The sequence below is a fragment of the Bombus vancouverensis genome, chromosome 1 (genome assembly GCF_051014615.1).
Source record: "Bombus vancouverensis nearcticus chromosome 1, iyBomVanc1_principal, whole genome shotgun sequence".
Lineage (NCBI taxonomy): Eukaryota > Metazoa > Arthropoda > Insecta > Hymenoptera > Apidae > Bombus > Bombus vancouverensis.
Window position 1 is genome coordinate 21,442,137 of NC_134911.1, and position 23,755 is coordinate 21,465,891.

Consider the following 23,755-nt stretch of genomic DNA (forward strand, 5'->3'; position numbering starts at 1 on the left):
GAAATAAATTTCCGAACGCTTTTGTTCTCGACCGACCAGTTTTTATTATCTCTTTTTAATAAACACGAAATGCGTTTTTCATTGAACACGAAATCGCGTGCAGATACCAACAATCGATTTCAAACTGTATACCACAGATTTCCAGCGCTAACATGCCTCTTTAGGTCTCTCGAATTGCATTATTTTTCCTCTTTCCATTCGTTTTCTCTTCCCTTGTCCGTTTCACTCTGGATATTTACAAAAGCGGTAGAAAACAAAAATATACGGGTTTCCCTGGTATATTTATCTTCATTTATAGTACGATTAACCTACAACTTGTTTCCACCAATTTACGCGAAATTTTGTACAGAATTGTTCGTCTGGAGCTGAAGCTGGTAGAATATGAATCTCGTGAGAGCTAAATTGATCAACTTCGCGTTTAAAGATTTCTTAATTTTACTGTACGGATACACGATTAGTATTGAATTTCATTAAGAAACAAATTATTTCCCCTCATAAGTTTATTTATCATAAGGAAATTGCTTAGATAAATATATATTCCATGAACAAGTAAATTAAAAAAAAATCTTTGTAACATCGTTGCATTTTTTATTTTAAAATTTAAATACCTTAAAAAGCAAATAATTAACTATAAAATGTCTAACTTTTGAGTTTTATGGATTAGAAAATTATTTAATACTTGCAAATAAAGGACAAATCGTGCGTAATGGTTAATCCATATAGAATAATTTTGTAGATTTTTCCTCTGTTTTCTACATAATACATCGAGTATCTACGATTTATCAATTTTACGAAATTGGGTTTGGTTATGAGTATATTTGGTCCAGGCTGGGCCATTTGTGTTTCATGTACTGCGCAAAATCGCCGACGAAGTCCTATTCCTCCTCTGTAAATTCCAGGCGTCAAGACTACTTCTACTTCGTCTGACGTGATACGGTCACTCTCCATGCGGCTGAGAGACATTGTCTGACATAGCGCTGTCACTTTCTACTGATTTCGCGGAGTGCCACCGATCATTGACATATTCTACTTTTTGTCCCGTTTTATATTATATCGTTGACATCTTCTACTTATTATTTCACTTTATATCATAAAATTAATCATACATTTCGTTCGCTTTAAAGACAGAATTGTCGCCAGATGTTGATACATTCTACTTATTATTCCACTTTATATTATATCGTGGCGATCTTCTACTTATTATTCCACGTTAGAACTATATCATTGACATGATCTGTTTATTACTCCACTTTATATCATTAAAAGAAAAATATATTAAATACAAAAAATATTCACAAAACATGTTCATTCTCCCATGAGAAGTCAATTGGTATCTTAGGTTCGTATTGATAGCATACTGTCAATTATATCAGTGTTGTTTAATGGTCCCTTTTCTTTTTTTGAAGCCAGAATTGTTTGTCACGGAATGGTCGAAATTGCCGATTAGTCGGTTCAAGTCTGTTCCTCCTGTGGACAAGTGGTTGCTATTATCAGGATTGCAACCGTTGCATTAGGTAAGAGATCCAACCTGTACACATTCTCATCGGGATAATGCACTGCTAAGTGGATGCTCCGTACGTGTTGCGATTTGTACCCTATCAATCTTGATCCCGTGAGCTCGCGCGCACCTACGTTAACCGACACACGTATTCGAAACACGTGTGAGGCCGATTCACGAGCACAGAAACGCATTAGCACTTGCATACGTAACACATGCCACGACAAACGCACAACGGCTATATAGGTACATATAAGTGTTCAGGAATACGTAAGACGTACACGCATGATATGTACGTATACATATCTGTACACATATGAACACAGAAGGATGAGTTTCATATACAGCTCGGTGTAGAGTAACGCTTTGGCATCGTGTACATGGTAAATCGCACAGAGTGAATCAGCATTGCTAGTCTAGCACCATAAGTGCTTGTGTTTCTCTGTTTGAAATGATTTGGTACTCTGTTGCAGTGACTTCTGCATAAGTGGACTTGCCAGGAATTGACAGTTTCAGGAAATGGTCAACCATATGTTTATCGAACGTTATGTTGTAAAATTCGCTGTTACGATTGTAATTATCCGGAAGAAGCACACGTGTTGGACTGTCGCGTGTAAATTTAGATTAAACAGTAAAACTATGAAAACTAAAAAGTCGGCGCTGTCTTTAATCTTCCGTGAATATTCCTGTCGTTGAACAAAATGGTAAACTTAGTTAAATATTCACTCAGTTTCCACGTATTTTACGGTTTAACGTTTCTTGTAGTTGTTGATGTAAAAACACATTGTTCCTTTCGTATCAATTTATTCGTACATGATTTAGTAACTCACGTCATAATTTACGTGTCAATATTTCACGAACTATCCAATTTATACGTGACAAATTAATGACCATAAGAGCGATTTGTCAATAAACATGATGAGACAACGAATGATTGATATACACTATTCTTGTATTTATTTGAAACAATACATTTTCGCGTTCTACCGTTTGTATTTGTCTTTTTTCTTTTTATAGGAGTCTATAGAATGGATGTCTCTTGTTACTTCTTATTATTGATAATAATAATAGTAATAATAATAATGTTTATGTGCATAACATCTTCCATTAATGTTATAACGCATGATGCGATGTTTGATTAAATAATTATATGACTCTGATTCTTTCTCAAGTTCCTGTTACTTTTGTAGTCTGACGTGAGATATATCATGTGTGTTATCTGTAATGTTCGTTACACGATGATTTGTGCGAGGGAAATTTTTCAGCGAATAATTTAATAAACATTAGAGGATAAATGATAGATGATAGAAGATGAAGAATAATAATAATTCCAGATACAAGAAATCCATTTGAATGTAATAATCCTTGATATTTTCTCTGTAAAATACTTACCAGAAGACATTATCGATCTATTAAAACTTAAATTAAGTTATTTCAGAGTTTAGACTGCATATTGTAAAGCAAAGCGCATTGTTTGAATTGTTATTTATACCTATATTTTGAATTTCCTTTCACTGACGGTTATTTGTGTTTCATCGCACGGTATATTTGAATATTTTCGAGGCTCAGATTGCCTGCACCGAAGCTGCGACTCATCGTTTGCACTGAAGTTTATAAAAACCAGGATACCGTAGCGATCCTTTGTTATCACGTTAGATAAAGGACGTGGAAAAGCGATGATCGAGGAAGTGTGGACTTTGATTGCGAGAAATATCGTGTGGTGTGATGGAATTTTGGAGAACTAGCTGACCAATGCCAGGAACGCTGCGAGTAACACGAAAGCGGAATTTTTGTGGTGAAAGGAGTGGAATTTCACGCGAAATTTTAATAAACTTGCTTTGTATCGTTTTTTTCACACTTTTTCAGATCAAAGCTCCTTTGTTACATTATTGAAATAAAAGAGAATAATATTATTATAAGAATAATAATATTATAAGATTAACATTTCTGTATATTTGTATTTTTAGATATTGGAAAACTAATTTTTTTATCATTGGAGATATTGAATTAAACGAAGTATTGTATTATAGAAGAATACCTAAGATTAGGTAAAAGAACAACTGTTGCGAAAGAGAATTATCGTGTTACGAGATTTAAATTGTTATGTATCTGTATTTTTCTCGATTTTTGAAGAGATTGTATTAGTGTAGAATACACGAAAGAATAATTTTTGGTTTTTTAACATTTACTACTGCACTATGATATTATAAAATTGACAACAAATTTGACTCTTCAGATATTTGAGAAAATAATAAAAAAAAATGATGCTTCGATTGTTATACGTCTACTATGACATTATGAAACTATTATTATTATATTATAGAATTAGTATCGTTCCATATTTTTATTTGTAAATATTTAAAGACGAATATTTTTCAATCATGAAAGACATCGAAATATTTAAACAGCACGGAACAGTGTTTTGGTTATCACGAATTTACATATAATTACTTGTAATTACGCATAATTTCTTTGATCCCGGTTTCACGTTTCCGTGAAAATATTTGCTCTATTACGATGTGTAGTAACTTTCGAGATAAAATAAACAGGAAGCCGGTAATTTTCACCGGAGGAGTAATGCGTAGATTTTAATATCCGCTACAGTAATTTCAGTTTTCTACGAATCGCTGCATAGTTTCGACCAAGTGAGAACCGAAACGATTTTATTTACATCTGCAAACTGTATTTGTTTGCACTCTGCTTAAGCATCGTGCACCAGGTCTCGCGTAAACGCGACAAAATAAAAAAATTTTGGTTGAACAGAATATCGCCTTGTACACTCGTTCACTTGTTCTTTCTTTTGCTCGTCCCGATGTCTGTTTCGATTTCACGCTGTTTCGAATAATTATCGTTCCGACGACTACAACAATAACTCAACTTTTATTTTAAAGGACCTAACTTTTTTCTTCGAATAAATTGTATAAAAAAATACGAGAGAAACCATAAGATGTAATAAAATATTAGTAAATACTGATTCAAAGGTGCAACTAGAAATCTTCGCATTTCGCAGTATTCGATCGAGCATCTCGAACGAGTTTTCTATAAAAAAAGAAAAAAGGAGATCTGCATTCCATGCAAACACAATTCGCGTACCAATATAACCCGCAAACCCTTTCAGGCTCAACTAAATTCACAACTGCGGCAACTTGAAGAACGTTTCTAAACTACGGCCAATTCCGTGGTCGTTCGCCATTCAACGAAACGTCCTACGATACTTTGACAACGCGCTGGAATTGTCCGAGCTGGTTTAATTGTAAGCCAACAGGCGAAGCCCGGAACGAAAACAAAAGGGGGACAGAAAAGGAAGGAAAAAAACTACAAAATGAAAAAAACAAAAGAGTGGGGAAAAAGGCAAAAAGATTGTCAAAGTTCGCTAAACCGGTGGTAAAGTGTGTACACTGACCCGGGAAAATTTCGTATGACGCGACGAACGCAAACAAATCCTCCGCGGCCCACTCTAAATAAACACGGAACGAGAAAGCTTGCTGCACCGCGTTTCGAGCACAGTTCGGTTACGCGGCACGCGCGTTTTTTAAACGGAAACTCAAATAGTTTAGCCAGGAGACGAAAGAGAAAGAGGGAAACGTGCGAGAACGCCTCGGCGTCCGTGATATCGCTGCTTAACGATTCTCTTTGCAGATAGCGAACTTCGCGATCAAACAAGTCCCACGGTCCTCTTTTAAGCTTTCCCGCCCCACCCCCCACCCCCAGCCTCTGACGCAGTTTCGAGTGTAATTCGTCGAAATTACAGTTTGCCCTCTCCGTCGTGCCTGATTCCGGGGGAATCAAGAGCACGTCGGTATTGATCACCGTCCACCCCTTCATCCTTTTTTTCCTCCCTTCGTCTTCGTTTTTCACCTTCCGCCTCTCGCGAATTTCCATGATCACGTTCACCACGCTGTTTACGTAATCGGTTTGCATTCTATGCGTTCTTCGTCATACTTTTGGACCACGCTAGGTATTTAATCTATAGCGGGTTGTTTGGATTTTTTGGACTTTTTGGTCGGTCGAATTTTTGGCTTGCACGGGTTTTATGGGATTATATAGCTGTCGCGATTAGAAATTTTGAAATGTAGATTTTAATAGGAATAACGCGTTGTTTCAGTGCCGTAGTTAGGATTCTCCAAGGATTAAACGATACTTGATTCACTTCTAAAGGGATTCTTTCTGTTCATAAATTAAGAGAAAGACTAACAATGTTGGAAATAGTAAAACGAAGTTTAAGAATATTAACTTGCAAGATGACGTTACACGTAATAAATACTTGGAAATTTATGTAGTTGAATAGAACAGTTGATAGTGTGTTACTTTATCTTGAAGAAGTTAGTTGCAATGTATATACATACATACACATATGCATATACACAATTCTTATTGGATATAATTGGCAGTGAGAAGTCACAAATTATATATAGCAATTATGGAATAACGCTGTTTTTAAATATTTAATAGCAAAGATTTCATGTTGAGAAAATAAATGAATAGAAATGTAGAATTTTCATGAATGATTGGATTGGAATGGTGCTTACTAAAACAATTATTAATTGTATTGAAGAGTATCGGAAAGTACATTCAATATAATCAATATATCCAATATATAATTTATCCATAATATATAAAATATGCAAGATACAATGTCAATATATCCAATGTAATAAATATGAGGATCTAATGGAATAAATTTCGTTTATTTATAACGAAACTTGCTTCTGTAGTGAATTAGACTTATAGTTGGATATCATGCGGGAAGAGTTTAATTAGCAGAAAACTAGCTCTCTAATCCAACAATACGTTGCCATTGCATGTTAATTCACAAGTTTCAAAGACGAGATTATTATACATCGAACATTGTTGAAACTCTGATTAAAGTTAGAACATCTCCAGATGAACTAATAATGTCCTTTAAATATTCAAATCTCGATTCGATTTAATATGAGACTTTTCGTGTTACAGGGAAACTCTAACATCTATTCTACGTTATATCGTACATACGTATATCAAACTCATAGTTCAACAAAGTAACGCTATAAAGTAAGGGAAACAAAGTATCCACTACTTTTATTTAAGAGTGTCATATATCCTTTATTAAATAATTTACAACGCTGAATCGAGTCAATAAAAATTGTCAATATTTTCTTCGTAGTTCTATTTGTATTTCCTCCAAGGTCTTCCCTTCGGTCTCTGGCACGTATCGATAAATTAGTAACCATATAAGTAAAGTAATCACAGCGAACACCAATATTGGCATGTACGTTCCGTACGATTCTTGAAGCACCTACGAATAAGGCGAAATAATTATTCGAGTTTGCACGAGTCTATTACATGCACGTAAGTTATGCGGATACACGACGTTGATCTTCTCTGGTATGCAATAACGAAGGAAAAAAAAAGTCGTTAGAAAAATATTTTATAAATTCTTCGTCGTTTTTGCGTTCCATCGATGCGTTACGAAACGCGTGTTTTTAGATTATGGAATTACAGTTCGTTACAGAAATATCATTCGCGTGTTTCATATTTGTACTAGGTACGTATAAGCATTCACGTACTTGACACATATTTTCTTTTGAAAAAAATTATATCATTACTGCAATATAAAGTGATAAATATTTATTAATGATAGATTTATAATTAATAAAATAATTTTTACGTACACAATATATACAATATATAACGTAGTCGAATATTTCTATGACGAACGGTATCTCTCGCTCGATAAACGTTTCAATTTTGCTATTGTGTTTGAAATACCGAAAGTGTAAAAACCGATTACTATCCGGAACAAATAGCTACTGATATGGGATTTTTCCCAATTACATATCTCGGGAACCTCGGGAAAATAAAACTAAACGAGGATAATATTTAGTTTACATTCAAGATTCTGCCATACGCTAATAAAAAGAACCGATAAAATAAAAATAAAGAAGCTGGTTAATGTTTTGTTTCCATATAAATTTACATTCCATAGTGATAAAAAGACGCTTCTACCGCGAAAATAGAGATAAACATAAAAATGGAAGGATAATATTTAATCTACACCAATATCTTCTTCCATTCGTAACGAACAAAGATATTCTCGTCCTATTTGCAAAAAGAAAAAAAGAAAAATGAGAATTGCAAAACAATCGCAAAATAAAAACATTTCTATCTTGTTGTAAAAAAAGAGAGAAGAATGATATTTGATATGTACAATTATACAGTGTATCTCGTCGAAATTGAATATCTACGTTACTTCTTCAATTATCGAAGATAGGAAAAAGCAATTAAAAGTTTATATGGTTTCAAGAACTGAATTTGATATTGTACAATACAAAAAATAGATGTTGATATGTAAAAAATGTTAATAATCTTAAAATAGCTATTTTTTGATCGTTAACAAGTATATTTTGAAATCGTGTAAACCTTCTAATCATTTCTTCCTCTCGCTTCTTTCTCCCTTAATTTAAACGTTTCGTTCATACGTGAAATCCTATACTCCGTTAATGAATAAGAAAAAGCATCCCGACTCTATTTCCAAGAAAACATACACTTGAAGTGAAACGCCATCATGTTCGATCAATACCGAACAATTTTATTCTCAAGGCAACCCAAAGTCTTTACTCAAATCGAATCAAAAATCCATCACCTGATCGCCGTTTCAATGATTAAGCAACGATGATTGTCATATCTCTCAAATACCTACCTGATAGAATTTTACCATGGTAGTGGTAGCGATGGCGTAATAGACTGAGCAGAATATGGCGGCGGGTACCTTCACGTCTATGTGAAAGATCTCGCCTACGTAGGCCAGCGGGATCGGGTTCAGCGCGAGTCCGTACCCAAGCACATAAATCACAAGGAACACGCTGGGTATCCATCGTAGCTTGGAGACGTCGTGGTCGCTCGTCAGGAGCCCGAAGAAGATTCCCATCATCGTCAAGGACACCACACAGATGGGCGTCGAGATCAGCAACAGCAATCTCTTGCCGGCCATCCTCACCAGCAACACGCACACGCTTCCAGCTAATACAATTGCACATCCAGTGATCACGATGCTAATATTCGTTGCGACCTCGAAGCCAGCTTCCTCGAATATGAACGATTGATAAGCGAGCAAAGGAGCCGCCCCCGTTAACGTCAACGCGCTCATGACAATCACAGCGATACGAAAAGCACGACGATTCTCACGCCTAGTGAAAATCTCCTGCAATGATCTTCCCAACGTTCTATCGGGGCTGTGATCTTCGGTCGCCACGATCCGTTTGATTTCTTCTAGTTCCTCCATCACGTCGTCCTTTCCTAATGCCCATTTCAACGTCCTCTCCGCGGATATTAGTTTATTCTTCTTCGTGAGGAACACGGAGCTTTCCGGTAACCAGACAAACGTCAAGAGAAATATTAAGGGTATCGAGACCGAGATCATGGACATCGTGAAACGAGACACCCATAAGCCGATCGCGTACGCTAGCATCATCCCCGTGTTTAGAAGCACAGCCATCAGAGTACCTGGACGACAAGTTTGCTTATCTTTTGGATCATCTAAGAGATCGGTTTATTTTATGAGATTCGGACAGTGTTAAGGGATTTGGGAGATTAATCGTGGTTACATTGTTGGCTTTAGGTTTAGATTTTAGGAACAGGAGTGATGGTTGTTTGGGAGGGAAAATTTTTGATTAATGGTACAAAAGATTGGTCTCTCTTTGGTTAACCGTACAATCAATGGTATAAGAATTCTGTACAAGCGATCATCGTATAATGCGATGTTTGTACGGGTTCTATGAAATTCTTTTTTTTCGCTATTGGAAATATTTAGATCTTAGAAGATTATAATCTTCTTGGAAATATTTAGCGTTATTGATAAGGTTAACGGGTAGTACAGAACCGAAAATAGAATTTTGTATTGTTAATAACAAATAAGTACTCGTCACGTAATACATGTATATTATTACTATAGTAATGCTTGTGTAATAATATTTGTATAACACGACCCTTAATAACGTGAGGCCAATTAACCTTATTATTCGAAGTTTACCTATGCTAATATATTAAAGTTCCATGTAATCTTGAATACATTATACGTCGAAAAGAAGCTTTGAAATTTCATAACGATGTACCTAATCATCGAATCAAAGGGATAAGGAGTGAATTGAATGTGATAAAAATAAAAGTATATATCATTAAATATAGTCTATAATTTCATTGGAAATAATGTTAAGGAAGACGCAATTCACCGTAAAATATTTATGACGTACAGTTCGAGTCTTTCGTTGAATATTACTGATAATGTTATTTGTTATATACTACTTTCTGATGTAACTTTTTCATACCAATGGTAGATTGTTTTAACGTAACATCTTTAAAAGTCATGCTTTAACTTATAATTTAATATCGAAATAACTTAATGAAAGAATAATCGTAGATAAACAACAAAAGATAGAAAACAAAATAGATAGACCGATTTCAGAAATTTCTAAAGTTTTTCACAATTTAATAGTTGAATATGTCATAACGTTTCGTTTCAACGCTTGAAACCAGACGAATGCGATATAACAGGTGTTTGCAGGTTTATCATCAACCGTTTTATTATAATAAAAATTATAAAATAGAAGATTGAGCGTGTGCAAGTAATGGACCGACATTTTCTGTCATAAATATAGCAACGGCTATCTTGAATTAAGATTATACCATGATTCGTGCGATTTTCAATGAAATTATAGACGTCGAACATTTCAATAAAAATTCGACTATTACGTCTGTGACGATCTCATACTATATAAGTAAAAAATAAAAAAATAAAAATTAGTACTACCTAACGGTCCACGGGTCTTTTTGCTGCTAACTTCGCCCAAGTACATAGGCATCACAGAGTACGTTATCCCACATCCAATGCCAGCAAGTATTCTACCAAAGTAAAGCTGTGGAACAGTAGCTGCCAAACCGATTAAAATCCAGCTGGCAATCTTTGGTATCGTGGCGAACAATAGCGTTCCTTTGCGACCGATCCTGTCCATCAAAAGAAACGGCACGATTGAGCCGAGACCAACTCCGACGTACATCAAGTTCACTATCCAAACCACTTTGTCGCTGGATACTTTCACAGGATCGTCCTGCTCGAATTTTGGTATAATAGGAGTGCTCCATCCTTCGTTCAATCCACTATCGATGATCAGAAGGTTGCCTATGCGACGATGAATAATTTGAAAATATTCAGCCGCTTCTTTTTTCAATCGATTCTCCTATTCAGGTCAATGATTTACGATGCTGGTTTGATTTTTGATCAAGTACTACTTACAAACGATTCCAATAAACATCTGTCGTAATATTCCACGCTCCATGGTTGTCATTGAGCCTTCAGATTTTATAGTCGGACGGTTTGAAAGTTGAAGAACGAGAGAATTATTGGAGTTGTGCAGTCTGTTTCATTGGTTTGCGAGGTAAATATGCTGTGGAACTTTTCGAATTGATTTTGTTAGGATAGAGATTACTTAAAATCTTTGATTAAATAAATTTCTTTAAATCCGCGCTTAGAAATCGATATCGTAATAGTAAGTTATCAGTAAAAATTTCAAGCTTCTGAAAAACTATATTCGTTTCTATAGACTCCTGAATTATTATAATATTATTGTTACTATAAGAACTCTAGTAAAGAATTCAATGTCTCTCTTATCGGGAAAATATTTAAATATTTGAGATATTTAGATAAGAAAATGGGTTTCATTATGATTCAAACAATGAGTGTAATTGGGGGAGGAAAATGATCTCAAGTATTTCTAAGGGATTGATGATAGTTTCAGGACCAGAAGTCTTGTAGAAAAATATGTCCTTATAGAATCCCACTATGCCAGCAATTTTATGTCGAGAAGCAAGAATAAGTGAGCATACTCAGTTAATCCATAGATAGAGAAAAATAGAGTCATTCGATTATTATATTACTATTTCCAATATTATATTAGTTTTCAATTTCTTCATACAGGACACAAAAAGGTTTTAAATAATTAAGGTAACTGTAGCGATCGAACTTTAACAAGGTTAGTTTCAAAAAGATTACAAAAGCAATTACACTTCAGATTCAAAGTTAAATTGATTCTCAAAAATTATTTTCATATTAAGTTCTTCGAATTTATGCTTGTGGAATATTCAGTGGCATAGAAATTTGAGAATATTCAGCCCTAAAATCAAAACGATCGACATTATCTACTATTTCGATATCTTAATACTTTCACGCGGGTTGATCTCGGTCGTTGGCGATTATAATAGCGTACAATTTGCAACAAAATTATCGCAAGATGTCACAAAATAGACGCATGTCGAGATGTTAAAAAAATATAATAATATTTAAAGAAACAGAAAATAGAATTCCGCAGAAAGATTAAGCTTTCACACAACAAATCATGTAGCGATCCAAATCTCATTGACGTGACAATGTTAAAATTTGTTGCCAAAAGATTTCTTTCCTTTCTATATTTTCTACAACTTCCACCAATATTATTCAATTCGAAATCGTTTTCAAACGGTTGATCCGGCCAAGTTCTGTCATACGAGGAAATCTTGGTCCTCCGTGGAACGCGATGAACAGTCGTAAACAGGTAGTACGTGTCGGAACAGCGCGGCGATTCCGGTTTAGCTCGGAGCAGAGATAACGGAAATAAAGCCAACTAAGATACTAACAGGATCCCGTGATACGTATCCCGTAGCCAGGGCTGCAATAAGGCCGCGCTTGCGAGCATGGAAACGGCTTTGCACGCTTGTCCTCCCCCGTTTCGAGCCAGTTGTTTTCGCTTTGTAACCTTCGATCCTCTGTTACGAGTCGACGCTTTATGGCCGACGTGCCATTAGGACACGGGAAACGCGGTTCTCACCCTAAATCCTTCACGACTCGAATTTATCACCGTTGCTGCTTATTTTCTCGGTTTACTTTTCATTTACCTACTTTTACCGTGTTAATTCAATTAATCATTATCGTCTCGATTCAATTAAGGAGGGACGTAATTCGGACAAGAAGGGAACGAGAAAAATTACGTTCTTTTAGAGATATACTTGGAAGAATAACGAGCTTAGAGCTTTGACGTGATTAACGCAAAATAAGAATTTCTAAGTTTCAATAGTTTCAATAGATTGTTTAGTATAGTAACGATAATATCTACTGTAAAAATGAATCAATGCTTTTGTGCAATACAATTTTGTACATCACAATTTTGTGAACGATAAGTGGTCGAAATAATACGGGAATTAATCTGTGAGGAAATGAGTCTCGCTGTAATAGACGCGATACGTACGATACAGTGTTGCATTATTTAAAGATAAATTAAAGACTGTAAATAATATTTGCGAGCTATGAATATTCCAAATAGTGCAAGAAGTAATTTGTGAAACTTGTAAGGACGAAAGAAGTCACATTTGTACATTTTTTAAAAGAGTAAAAATTCTATCAACATAATATTGTCGAAACGAATGAAACTGTGAACAATAACAATAATAATAATAATCGAATGATACGGTTTATAAGAATTTTGAGACATCAAACATTTATCATGTCATGTCAACATTTAACATGTCAATATAGAAAGACTTATACATACTCTTGTTGACTCTAATCAAATATTATTTGTGTTCAAGTCTAATAATGATCCATATTTAAAACACTTAATCCACAGGATGTTGGATGATACGTAATAGTAGCAGCATTATCACAAACTCGAACAGTACTCCACAGTGTTTAACGCGTTGACATTCGTCAGGATTTACGCTCATCTCGTCAATGTAACTTCGAGATAACTGTATTATGCGTTTACGACTTCAAATAACTTGATATAACTGCGTTATTTAATCTCATCTCGGAAGCCGTTATGCGACAAAAGCATGCAATAAAGACGAGCTTCTCTCTCAAGCTGGTGTTCTTGCATACAACACGATCATTACGTGCCACGTGACTTTATACGACATTATCTTTACACACTGTGTCAGCGACGATTATCGTCAAACCGATTATCGTTGTACGTACAAGTATGCACGTCGATAACTTATCACTTTTGTAAATGCGGCAAGATAATGAAAAAGAAAATCGTACCGTCATATCGCAAACAGTTTTTATCCTGTAATTTTTTTAATTTACCTCGACAGTTCGACCACAGTTGCATACAAAATTCGCATAAAATTCACTTACGCCCGCACGCTAGGCGCGTTTTGAAACTCCGTTACGTCGTAGACTGGGGCTTTATGACCGACGTTATGGTACATCTGTTATCAAGGGATGAAAACTAAATGAGTTGAGTCGTTTAATACGTTCAGCGCCTACGGCGTAAATCCGAGTTGGCACGTACTTTTAGATTATGCGATTACGCGTATTACGTGTAACACCGATTTAAACGTAAGATGTAAATCAAAAAGTTATAATAATTCACATTAGATATATATGTACAATTTTCGGATCTAGAAACAATTGTTGCGCATGAAATTTATTTCTTTTGCCTATTGATTTATTCCTAATGTCGGTTCTTAATATTCAGACACTATAGTGTGTGGAATATTATTATTGTATCGCTGTATACATTTATTTCTAATAATTAACTAGTTGATTATTTTTTAAATATATTAAACAACATCGCTGACATTCATCCCTGTCGACGATCATTCCTATTGGTCAATAATACAATCATTCTATTATATTACATATTATCAACATGATCGTCGATTCCTCGTGTTTCAGGCGCTTTCAATATTCTGAATAATATTCTGAATTCATTTCGATATTGCATTTCAATTACTGGGCCGAGAAGGAGACTTTATTACGCGTTTGCTCGTACGTTCACAAACATTTTCTCCGATATAAATCTTGGATCTGTCCATTCGTCATTTCTTTTGCTTGATAACGCAGTCTCGTCGTTGTTTATTCTATTATTCCGTCTGTTATTATTATCACGTGAATTCTGTCCATTATCATTGTCGCACAATTAAATCATAATTGCGATAATTATGGCGCGCCGCCGCGTCCGAGCGTCGTTCACTTATCGGTGAATTTCCATGGTGAAGGAATTATTGTGCTTTCATCGTGTATGGAAGAACAATAATCTATTTATTTTTCAAAACATATTCTGGTTTTCAATAAACTTTCCCTCTCTTCTTCTTATTTATTTATTTGTATCTTTATTTTTAGTTACCAGACTGTGAATGCTTATACGTTTATGTGAAATTTGAAGATATAAAAATTGCGTATAATATGCCAGAATGCGTAAAATATTGAAATGAAAGTTCCTATTGTGATATTTATCAGGTGAAAGAAATTACTGGTGAGACTCCATATTTGTTCTTAATATTAATAAAAATATGAAGCTGCGTAATAACGCACAGTTTATTAATTACTATGAGTCGAAGAATTTTACAAAATCGTATCAACTTAGAACCGACAACTTAGACTTTTTATTTCGTTTCATTTTTAACGATTTCCGAGGATATGTGAAAATTCACAGGATTATGATAAAAAACCGATATTTAATTGGACCTACGACGCGTTTCTTACTTACAGCTGAACAAAGGGCGCACGAAAAAAATATCTAGTTATGATAATAAGCGCATTGACGCGTCATCGTTACGCAATTTTTATAGAAAACGGATATAATTATACCGATTCGTAACACGGATAATGTATCTTCCTGTTGTTGCATAATGGCAAACTGTTAGCAATGTGAGTTTGAACAGATGATCTAGACGGTGTTTTCCAAGAAACTTGTTATAGTATCTATCCTTCGTTGTTACATAAACTGTAATAGAGTTTTCAAAATATGAAAATTTATTATTCCTAAACATTGTGTGTTTAATTTATTTCAGCAAGATTTACTATTAACTTTTTCTAAGAGAATTCTTCCCACCTTACGAATGTTTATATTCAGTAAATACAATCTATTCCTTCAGATTATTTACACATAGGTAATATGTATGTATATTTGTGGGAAAAAATCCATCTTTACGATTTACGAGCCTGTAATTAAAGTCTGCAATCATTTTCTTCAATCGAGATGCGTTTAAATTTGAATTCTTCTTCAAATAGGATAATCGAGCGTCTTTTATCATTGTAATTGCTATCGACATTGCTAATAGCGTATATTGATTTATATGCATGTACAAAAAAGTTCCACGAAAATTAATTTCTACTTTTGTTCGTATAATATAGGAATAATTAAATGCTCTGTCCGTCCTCTTTCTCTTTTCCGACTATTTACATACGACAGATTCCTTCTATTTACTTGTAACTTCAGAAGGCCAGACGCTGCAGAAGAACCGGAATCAAACTGAGCAGACATACAATTATACATACAAAGATAGAGCGAGAGTCAAAAATGTGAATGACAAAAATATTTTTTAACAAAATTTTATATACACACACAATAAAAAAATATGTTATGTAAATTAAAAATTCATTAGGAAAGCATAAAGTATGCAGTAATAGAAATTAATAGGAAAGAACATAGGTAAGAGTCTGTAAGTAAATCAATATCACAGGAACTTCATTTTTATAAGGTGTATACTCGCTTTTTCTCATTGTATACGTATAGTACAATAGTCGTATGCACAGAATGTACAATTTATTACGTTTATACAACTATTTCTTTGACACATTTGTTCACACAGTAGCGTTGGAAAGATATGAAGATATAAAAGAATCGATTGAACAGATATAAAGTATGTAGGAATACAAATTAATAGCAAAAAAGACATAAGCAAGAACAGGTAAATCAATATTATACAAATCACATTTTTGTACTTTGACTCTCGCTCTATGTATAGTATAAATGTATAGAATATATATATATTTATGTATATTTATATTACATTTACATAGTTATCTTTTCTCGAAACATTTGTTCAAAATAAGAGGAAGCGGATATACTCAGTTAACAGTTACAACAGTTGCAGTGTTGCAGATTAATCTCGATATTTTAGGAACGATTCGCATAAGCACAAATAATCCGCGTTTTATCCTCCGCATTTCACAAAATAACCTATACCTTTTTTCCCTGCCGGCAGAAATCTCCGTCCCTCTTTCCCGCTGGAAAAATGCAATCCTAAAAGATTGTATTTTTCCGAGGAAGTTTCTACCGTCTTCGTAGCTCCTATATAATTTACGACGCTGTTGTTCCAACGGTGAATATTTAGCGCACGAAAGAAAATTCAGCGCAGACGAATGCACGAATTATTTATCCAGAGTTATCTTCGCGCGTAGAAAAGTGTACGGCTGTCGATTAATAAATCGGGCAATCGAAGTTATATCCGAGCCTCGGATGTATCTTGTGTTTTCGTTGTCGTTTGTCGGTCCCGAGTAATTTTCATTCGCACGTTTCACCAACAACGAACTCTCTCGAGTCTGGCTTCCCTTTCGCTTTTCATCGCCGTTGAAAACCATAAACCATAAACGTTGGAAACTCGATGCTCTAAGTCAGTCGAGTCTCGACTATTTCGATCAGGCGTTTTGCGAGTGAAACATATGCTTGTCTACATGAAGAATGAAATGTTTGAGAGTTCTTTTCGTATTTTGCAATCTATAACACACTACTATGTATTGCGTACCGCAACATGTATGTTGGAATCGAAGAAAAGCATCGAAAATGGATACAACGTACGAAGTCTGTATTCGTATTTGTCTACCTTTAATTTAAGTTCTCTTATTGAACATTATTTTTGATTAATTTAAAAGATTATCGCTGAATCCATTTCCAAAATTGCACCCTACGTATATGTACGTTAAAATTGTTTTGCTCGTGTAAATACATAGATTTATCGCGTCCCTAGATTGCTAAAATACATGTAGATGTATGAATTTCAATCATAATTTTTCAAAATATGACCAAAAATTGTATCGATGACTATAATACACACTCAAATATTTTATTCGTTATTTTTAATTGATTAATACCATGTATATCGAGTATCTTGGATAGCTTTATGATTAGAAGAAGAACATTTTCTGTGAAAGCTTGAGCAAACGAAATTTTGAAACCCTTTTAGTGTTTCTTTCTTAGCTTCATTATTAACAAATTTTATTGCATCCTACCACTAAATTAGAAGAGCAATTGTGCATCAAGTGGACTAAAATCACGCGCACATCCATAAAGAATAAGTCAATGGTATATTTACGAAACGAAATTAAAAATTAAATTATATTATATTTTTCTAGAATTAAATTAATCTCGAAATTATACTATTTTTAAAATCATATTAGGAATTTATCTTAATGAACATTTTCCTTTAAAGTTAACAAGCATTAGATGAATTATGGACGAGGCTATAAATGGAAAGAAATATTATTATTGCAAGAGGAAAAATCTGATGTATCTACTAGTTTATGATATATACTTATTATGGTTATGAAATATGGTAAGAAACTTCGTCGATGATTTATTTAAAATATCATGTTCCATTTTCCGAACGTTCCAAGTAAATTGTTTCCACGTACATGAAACCTACGTGTATCTTGTTATGGTAGCAAACTTTTCGTTGAGTATGGTATGGATACATGGGGAAATTTGATACGGTATGCAAACCTTAAATTACCTTCGTTATTCGTTCATTCGTTACATGGATTTTCGCGGAGTTCGTCGCGTGTAAAAGCACGGTTCAATTCTGGAAAACACGATCACCGTGATATTTACGGTCATTCCTTTATTACCTGTATGGTGGATTATGTTACGAGAGATTCTCTTCTATGATATATTCAACGACCTTCAGCTCTTGTAATTTAATATCACTGATTTTACATAAATTTAATTAGAATAGATACAGAATTTTTCAAAGTATTGAATTTCGTAACAATTTAAAAATAAGATTGAAGGCATTTTAAACATGATATATATTCATAAAGGTAGTTCTAATAAAAAGAAAAGATAATTGAAGATTCTTAAAGTGAAAATCACTAAAGGAATAAAGAAGATGAGGTTTCTTTGGAACAGTTGAATTTATTCAACAAGATAAATTCTAAGACAGGTTTAAAGGCATCTTAATTAAGAAATATGCTTCTTCGAAGGTTATTTTTAATACAAAGAACGACAAAACGATAAGAAAGATACTATCGCTAATAATAATAATAATAACTAAAAGATCCCACAACGTCTTTATCGCAAGGTTTAATAATCGAATTAAGTTGCCAGAAAGAAACACGTTGTTTAACCTACATTACGCGAAAAATGTGCAATGATTGATTGGAAAACCACAGAGAATTAACGACAAAGATGAAAGCAACGCGGTTACCGTTTCGCGGTGTTGTGACGAGTAATCACGAAATCGCAATTAGTTAAATGTAACCGGGATTCGCGGTTCCAATTACGTCACTGTGATCAGTGTAACGATAACTCGTCGATCGAGAGTGATCACGACAAGTTGGATTTCATCGATAACAAAAACGCTGATTCGCAACGGTATAAATAACAAAGTCCGATTACCGATACTGACAACAATAGTCACTGTCTTTCGACCTCGAAGTATCTATTATTCTATCTTGGTATTTCATTAGCTCCTTTTTACGGTCGTCGATTTCGTAAAATCACTCGACTTAAAACAATAGATGAAACTCAATGATTTCGATAATGCGATAGTGTTCACGATTTCTGCATTGTCACGTAACACATTTGTATTCTCCTCGATTGTTGAAATCTAATTTCATCGATAGGATAAATTACTTTTGTCGATAGTACAACGAGCAATAACGCTGCCATGTAAGTTAGTGCACAATTTTTCGAGTGTTTATTGTCCTCAACTTTTCACTTTTCAAACTTTTAATCATCTAATTTCTCTGCACACAGAATATATTTTGCTGATTCTTTACGTAAAAGTCTTTGTAGCATTTATTTCTTTGGATTTTATTATTCTTGAAAAATTAATTTCGAACAAAATCTTGCGTTGCACTATTATTTGTGCAATGTTTCGGACATTTCCTAGATCTATTTTCCTAGATTTATTTTATAGAAATAAACAAATGTTTTCTTTTTTGATTCTTGACAAAATATATAGAGGCGAGTGGGGCATAATGGAACGCTTAGATAACTTTGGATTGTAATAATAAAAAATCGAAAGGCGATAAAAGCATAGGGTTTCAATAGGAGGTTTAAGTAGGCCTTAGATTATTAAAGAAAGAAAATAATATTTAGGAAAGTTTAGAAATATTCGCTTCGTTCAAGTGATAGATTTAAAAAGTGCAAAATCTTTATTCCTATGAATTCAAAATTATTTATTTATGTAATATATGTCAATATATATATAAACCTATGTTTTCGTTTTATTATTTCACGAACAAAGATCATAAATAAATACGTCATCTTCTTACTCAGCGTCGGTACAAGCCTCATGGGCCCACCCTTGACATTTCACGAATCGTGTCAATTTTCTGGGAAACTAGGACAGCAATTACAATTTTATTTCACGATCTACTAATTGCAAGAAAGAATAATAAGTGCCAGGAAACATTTCTAATAAAAATGTTCCCTTTTGCCTCAGACGAGGGAACTTAATAAACATTTGATATTTGCACTTCAACGTGATATAAAGAACCAGTGATATAAAACGTTAAAATACAACGTAAGGACTATAGAATTCAATGTTGTATTTATTGTTCGAAATTTTCAAAATACAAGTTTTAAAAGATGGTAGAGATAGCAACAGAAAATCGAAATATCCACACCAAAAATTTCTCCAAGTCTGTCAGTCAAGAAATAACGTGTGCACTGGTCGATGGTCGATCACGAACTATTGTGAGGACGTTCAATCGGTTCATGTCACACGACAACGATTCCTTCGTATCTCTTATCTAAGAGAAACATTGACGTTCAATTTTATTCATCTGCTCCGTTATACCTTATTTTCCCGTATAACGTATTTTATATTTAGCATATCGTATATTTAACTGCATTAGTTAGTCGATGTTTGTTACTCGAATCCTTTATATATCATTCCAATGAAAACACACATAGCCTAACTATTTCACTCGAAGCTTACGTTAAAGGTTAACTATTTTCTTGTGGAATGTTAGAAAATCATCAACAGCCATTAAATTAGCGCAAGAGGTAACTGCGACATATGAATTCTTACGGTATTACCTATTTCGTCACTGTGCATATGTACAGGCAGTGACACATGGTGATAATTGCATGAAGTGTTAGTAAACCCGCATAGAGAAAAATTGTAACTAATTTTTATCACAGTTCCATTATGTATTTGAAAGCAAGTAATATCGACCTTGCTAAGTTTTCTAGCACAAAATAAGACTGAGAAAATCGAAGGTCTTTGTTCGTTAAGACCATAACCCAAGTGTTTATGGCTCAATGAATTGCTTGATAACATTATCTGTCATTTATGCAATGGGTAAGCACGCGTACCGCTAATTGAGCTTTTACGATTGTAACAACACTGCCGACCTTTGTGAACAGACTACTAGATCGATTTTATCCTTTTGAAGCTTCCGAATTCTTTTTGCTAAAAATGTTATTTGCTAGAAGCCCGATGGTTAAAAAGTCGAGTTTTATTTAATTGTATAAATTGTCTATCATAGGATCAAATAATATCATTAAAATTAACAAGCATTTGGTTAATAAAAAAATAGACATTTTCAGACATTTACTGTTTATAATAAAAATGCATTGCGTGAAATTGGAAACAAAACATGACCTGTACACATTCTTTTGCTATCAAGAAAAACAAAGGATTCTGGTTAATCGGATAATTGTTATCTTTAGAACACAGGAATTGAAAATAACAATACGTCGAATAGTTCTACTATTGTAAGGACTATGATTCATATAAGATTATGAAAGTGGTTAGTGAGATCAAGTTACAAGATATACAATCTTGATAGTAACTGAAACAGGTTAAAGTCGTAATGAAAATTATCAAGATTCAAGGTCAAGTGGGATAAATGTTCCTTTGGATACTTTCCAATTACGTCTGCACGCAGAACACTTTCTCTGTATCCGTATTTTATAATACATTCAATATATGTACACTATAACGTTATCAACTTAATAAATAGTTTAATGAAATAGATATTTAATTACGGATCACCCTGTGGTGTGGTTGTGTAAACAGAGACTCTATATATGTACTTTCAATATTATACATACATGATCAAAGCAATAGCACACGCTTTTATTGAGCCGAATCGTCAATTTTTTTAATATACTCGAAAGTTTGTTCATGCGGAACATTTTTTTGTTTATAAACTGTCTGACAACTTCCAATGAAACCATTCAACCCTGAACTTGGTTCGTTAGATTATCAATGATCACAATAATTTCGATTATATTGGAATTAGATCGATTAATATTAATTTGTAGTTTATATTAAATGCAGCTTATACGAATTAATTTGAATTTCTAGTTTATACTATTATATTTAATTGTTATTAGAATCGTAGTCTATATCGTTATATATATATTGTAGACTATATCACGTGAAACGCAGAATACATATTACAGAATACGATAGAAATTAAAATTAAAATGAAGTATTCTAATATTAATGAATATAACACAAACTGTCGTGATTCGACTGTAATCCAACGATCTCAATTAAGTGAAGTCATTATATTGTACATATACTCTGTGTATTTGATACAACACTACGTAAACAAGACATCTCGCGGTTAATTACCAACGTTCTATTCATACGATATTTGTAAACCGCATCGAAACGTTGTTGAAATCAAATTACCCTGTTAAAACGTGGTTAAATCCAAGGTCACTCGGGACACTTTTTCTTAGAAAGTCTGATGATTCCAAGCAAAGTATCTTCTCCTTTTCCATAAACTTCCTTTCACTTGAGATTCTGAAGTTTCGATCGCCGCGCACAATTTTTCTCAAAAAACTCAACCGTTTCTAGTAAATGCAAACGGAAAGAAAATTGAATAAAGAAAGAATTTTCTTCTTCACTTGTTGCCAGTCTTGCACCTTCTTGTTCCCAATGGCTCAATGATTTCTTCCGTCAAAAAGGTGGAAGCACGCGATCGACACGCGCGCGGATCTCGGGAAGCGATCGAACGCCGTCGACGCGAGTCAGCGCCGATCTCATTCTCGAAGACGACGAAGGAGGAAACTGAACTCGGCAACGATACGTAGACGCCTAGACACGTAAAACTCACGGCTCGATTTTGTTCCAATCCCACTCTCGTCCGCTTTTATAAACTGTGACGACACGCTCCAACGCGGTTAATTATTTTCCTGTTCTTTCCCACAACATAAACGTAAAAGGCATACTTAGACTTGACATTTTGGATATGCGTCGCGGCTAATTAATAGAGAAGATTGAAGTGTGAGGATCGTCTTTGTCTGTCTCGTTTCTTGCAACGTATCGCTTTTCATAATACGTTTTTCATTAACTCGACGAAACAATAACATACTCTATTTACGTTGATACGTTTGTGATTTCTCCTGTTTCCGGATCCGGAAAAACACGAATATGTCATCTGACAGACATCGAGAAAGTCTAAAATGTAAAATTTGTTTAATTGTAATGTCGGCTTTACACGACAATAATTAAAATTTATTTAATTATAACGTTGCGTTTACGCGTGTTATTGTATTACTCGATCCTTAATGGGTTAAAGAATCGTCTTTTCTAACTGCGAGTCGATCACGACGAAAGTTGAAATCGATCAGGATTGAAGAGCGCAACGAGAAAGAAGGAACCGAGGTAAACCATCAAGTTCGCGGTTTCACGAGGATTTTCCTCGTTGGTTGATTTAAAAGAAAAGTCGTTTTCCACTCGAGAGCCCCGCGGTCAGTTCCATGGACTTGGCCTGCATCGTTCTTCCTCCCGTGAGTTTAATTGCGAGTAATGCGGGTGCCGATCGCGTGGAAATAGAGATAAAGCCGATTACTCGAAATCGGGAATTCCCTGGGAATTCTTGCATTCGTTTGTTTATTCTGAAGAGAAACACTTTTGTAATTATAATTAGTCTATTGAACATTGAAAGTTGAGATCTCGAAATTAATACTTGGAATTCCACACATGTACATCCGGTAATCCGATACGAAGAATCGTAATTGTAATTGTAGAAGCTGCGTGGAATGATCTGCGGATGCAGGGAATCGTCGAGCGACGAGTGCTTGAACATCGACAGTGAGTGAAAGAAAACGAAATAGCGATTTCCATGAATATGCGCGAATAGCGTGAAGATTTAGGCTTATGACCCACGTGTAAAATATTTGAGATTGCAGTAGAAAAAATTGTATAATATGTGACGTGAGACAGATACCAGAGAAACGTAAGAGAATCGTCAGTGAATCTTTAGCAAGTGGTAGAATC

General features: G+C 34.3%; 2 protein-coding genes across 5 annotated transcripts in view; both read right to left on the bottom strand.

The window, feature by feature from the left end:
- GluRIB (Glutamate receptor IB) overlaps positions 1-23,755 on the bottom strand; it is a 338,467-nt gene that overhangs the window by 69,203 nt on the left and 245,509 nt on the right. The window lies entirely within an intron of this gene.
- LOC117158684 (facilitated trehalose transporter Tret1) lies at positions 6,555-22,601 on the bottom strand. 2 transcript variants are annotated; one of them, XM_033337846.2, is made up of 5 exons: positions 22,163-22,601; positions 10,767-10,925; positions 10,284-10,652; positions 8,178-8,980; positions 6,555-6,773 (listed from the first exon to the last, which is right to left on the bottom strand). In XM_033337846.2, exons 2-5 carry the CDS (start codon positions 10,816-10,818, stop codon positions 6,624-6,626), a joined length of 1,374 nt encoding a protein of 457 aa, XP_033193737.1. In that variant the 5' UTR covers positions 10,819-10,925; positions 22,163-22,601; the 3' UTR covers positions 6,555-6,623. The 2 variants fall into 2 exon arrangements, with proteins under 2 accessions (XP_033193737.1, XP_076478743.1); XM_076622628.1 differs by lacking the exon at positions 22,163-22,601 and adding an exon at positions 19,785-19,918.

Coding starts and splice junctions, on each gene's coding strand:
- LOC117158684 (XM_033337846.2), bottom strand. CDS start 10,818: ATGACAACCATGGAGCGTGGAATATTACGACAGATGTTTATTGGAATC. Junction 8,981..10,283: donor AAAGACCCGTGGACCGTTAG/GTAGTACTAATT, acceptor CTTGTCGTCCAG/GTACTCTGATGGCTGTGCTT. Junction 6,774..8,177: donor CCATGGTAAAATTCTATCAG/GTAGGTATTTGA, acceptor CCTTATTCGTAG/GTGCTTCAAGAATCGTACGG.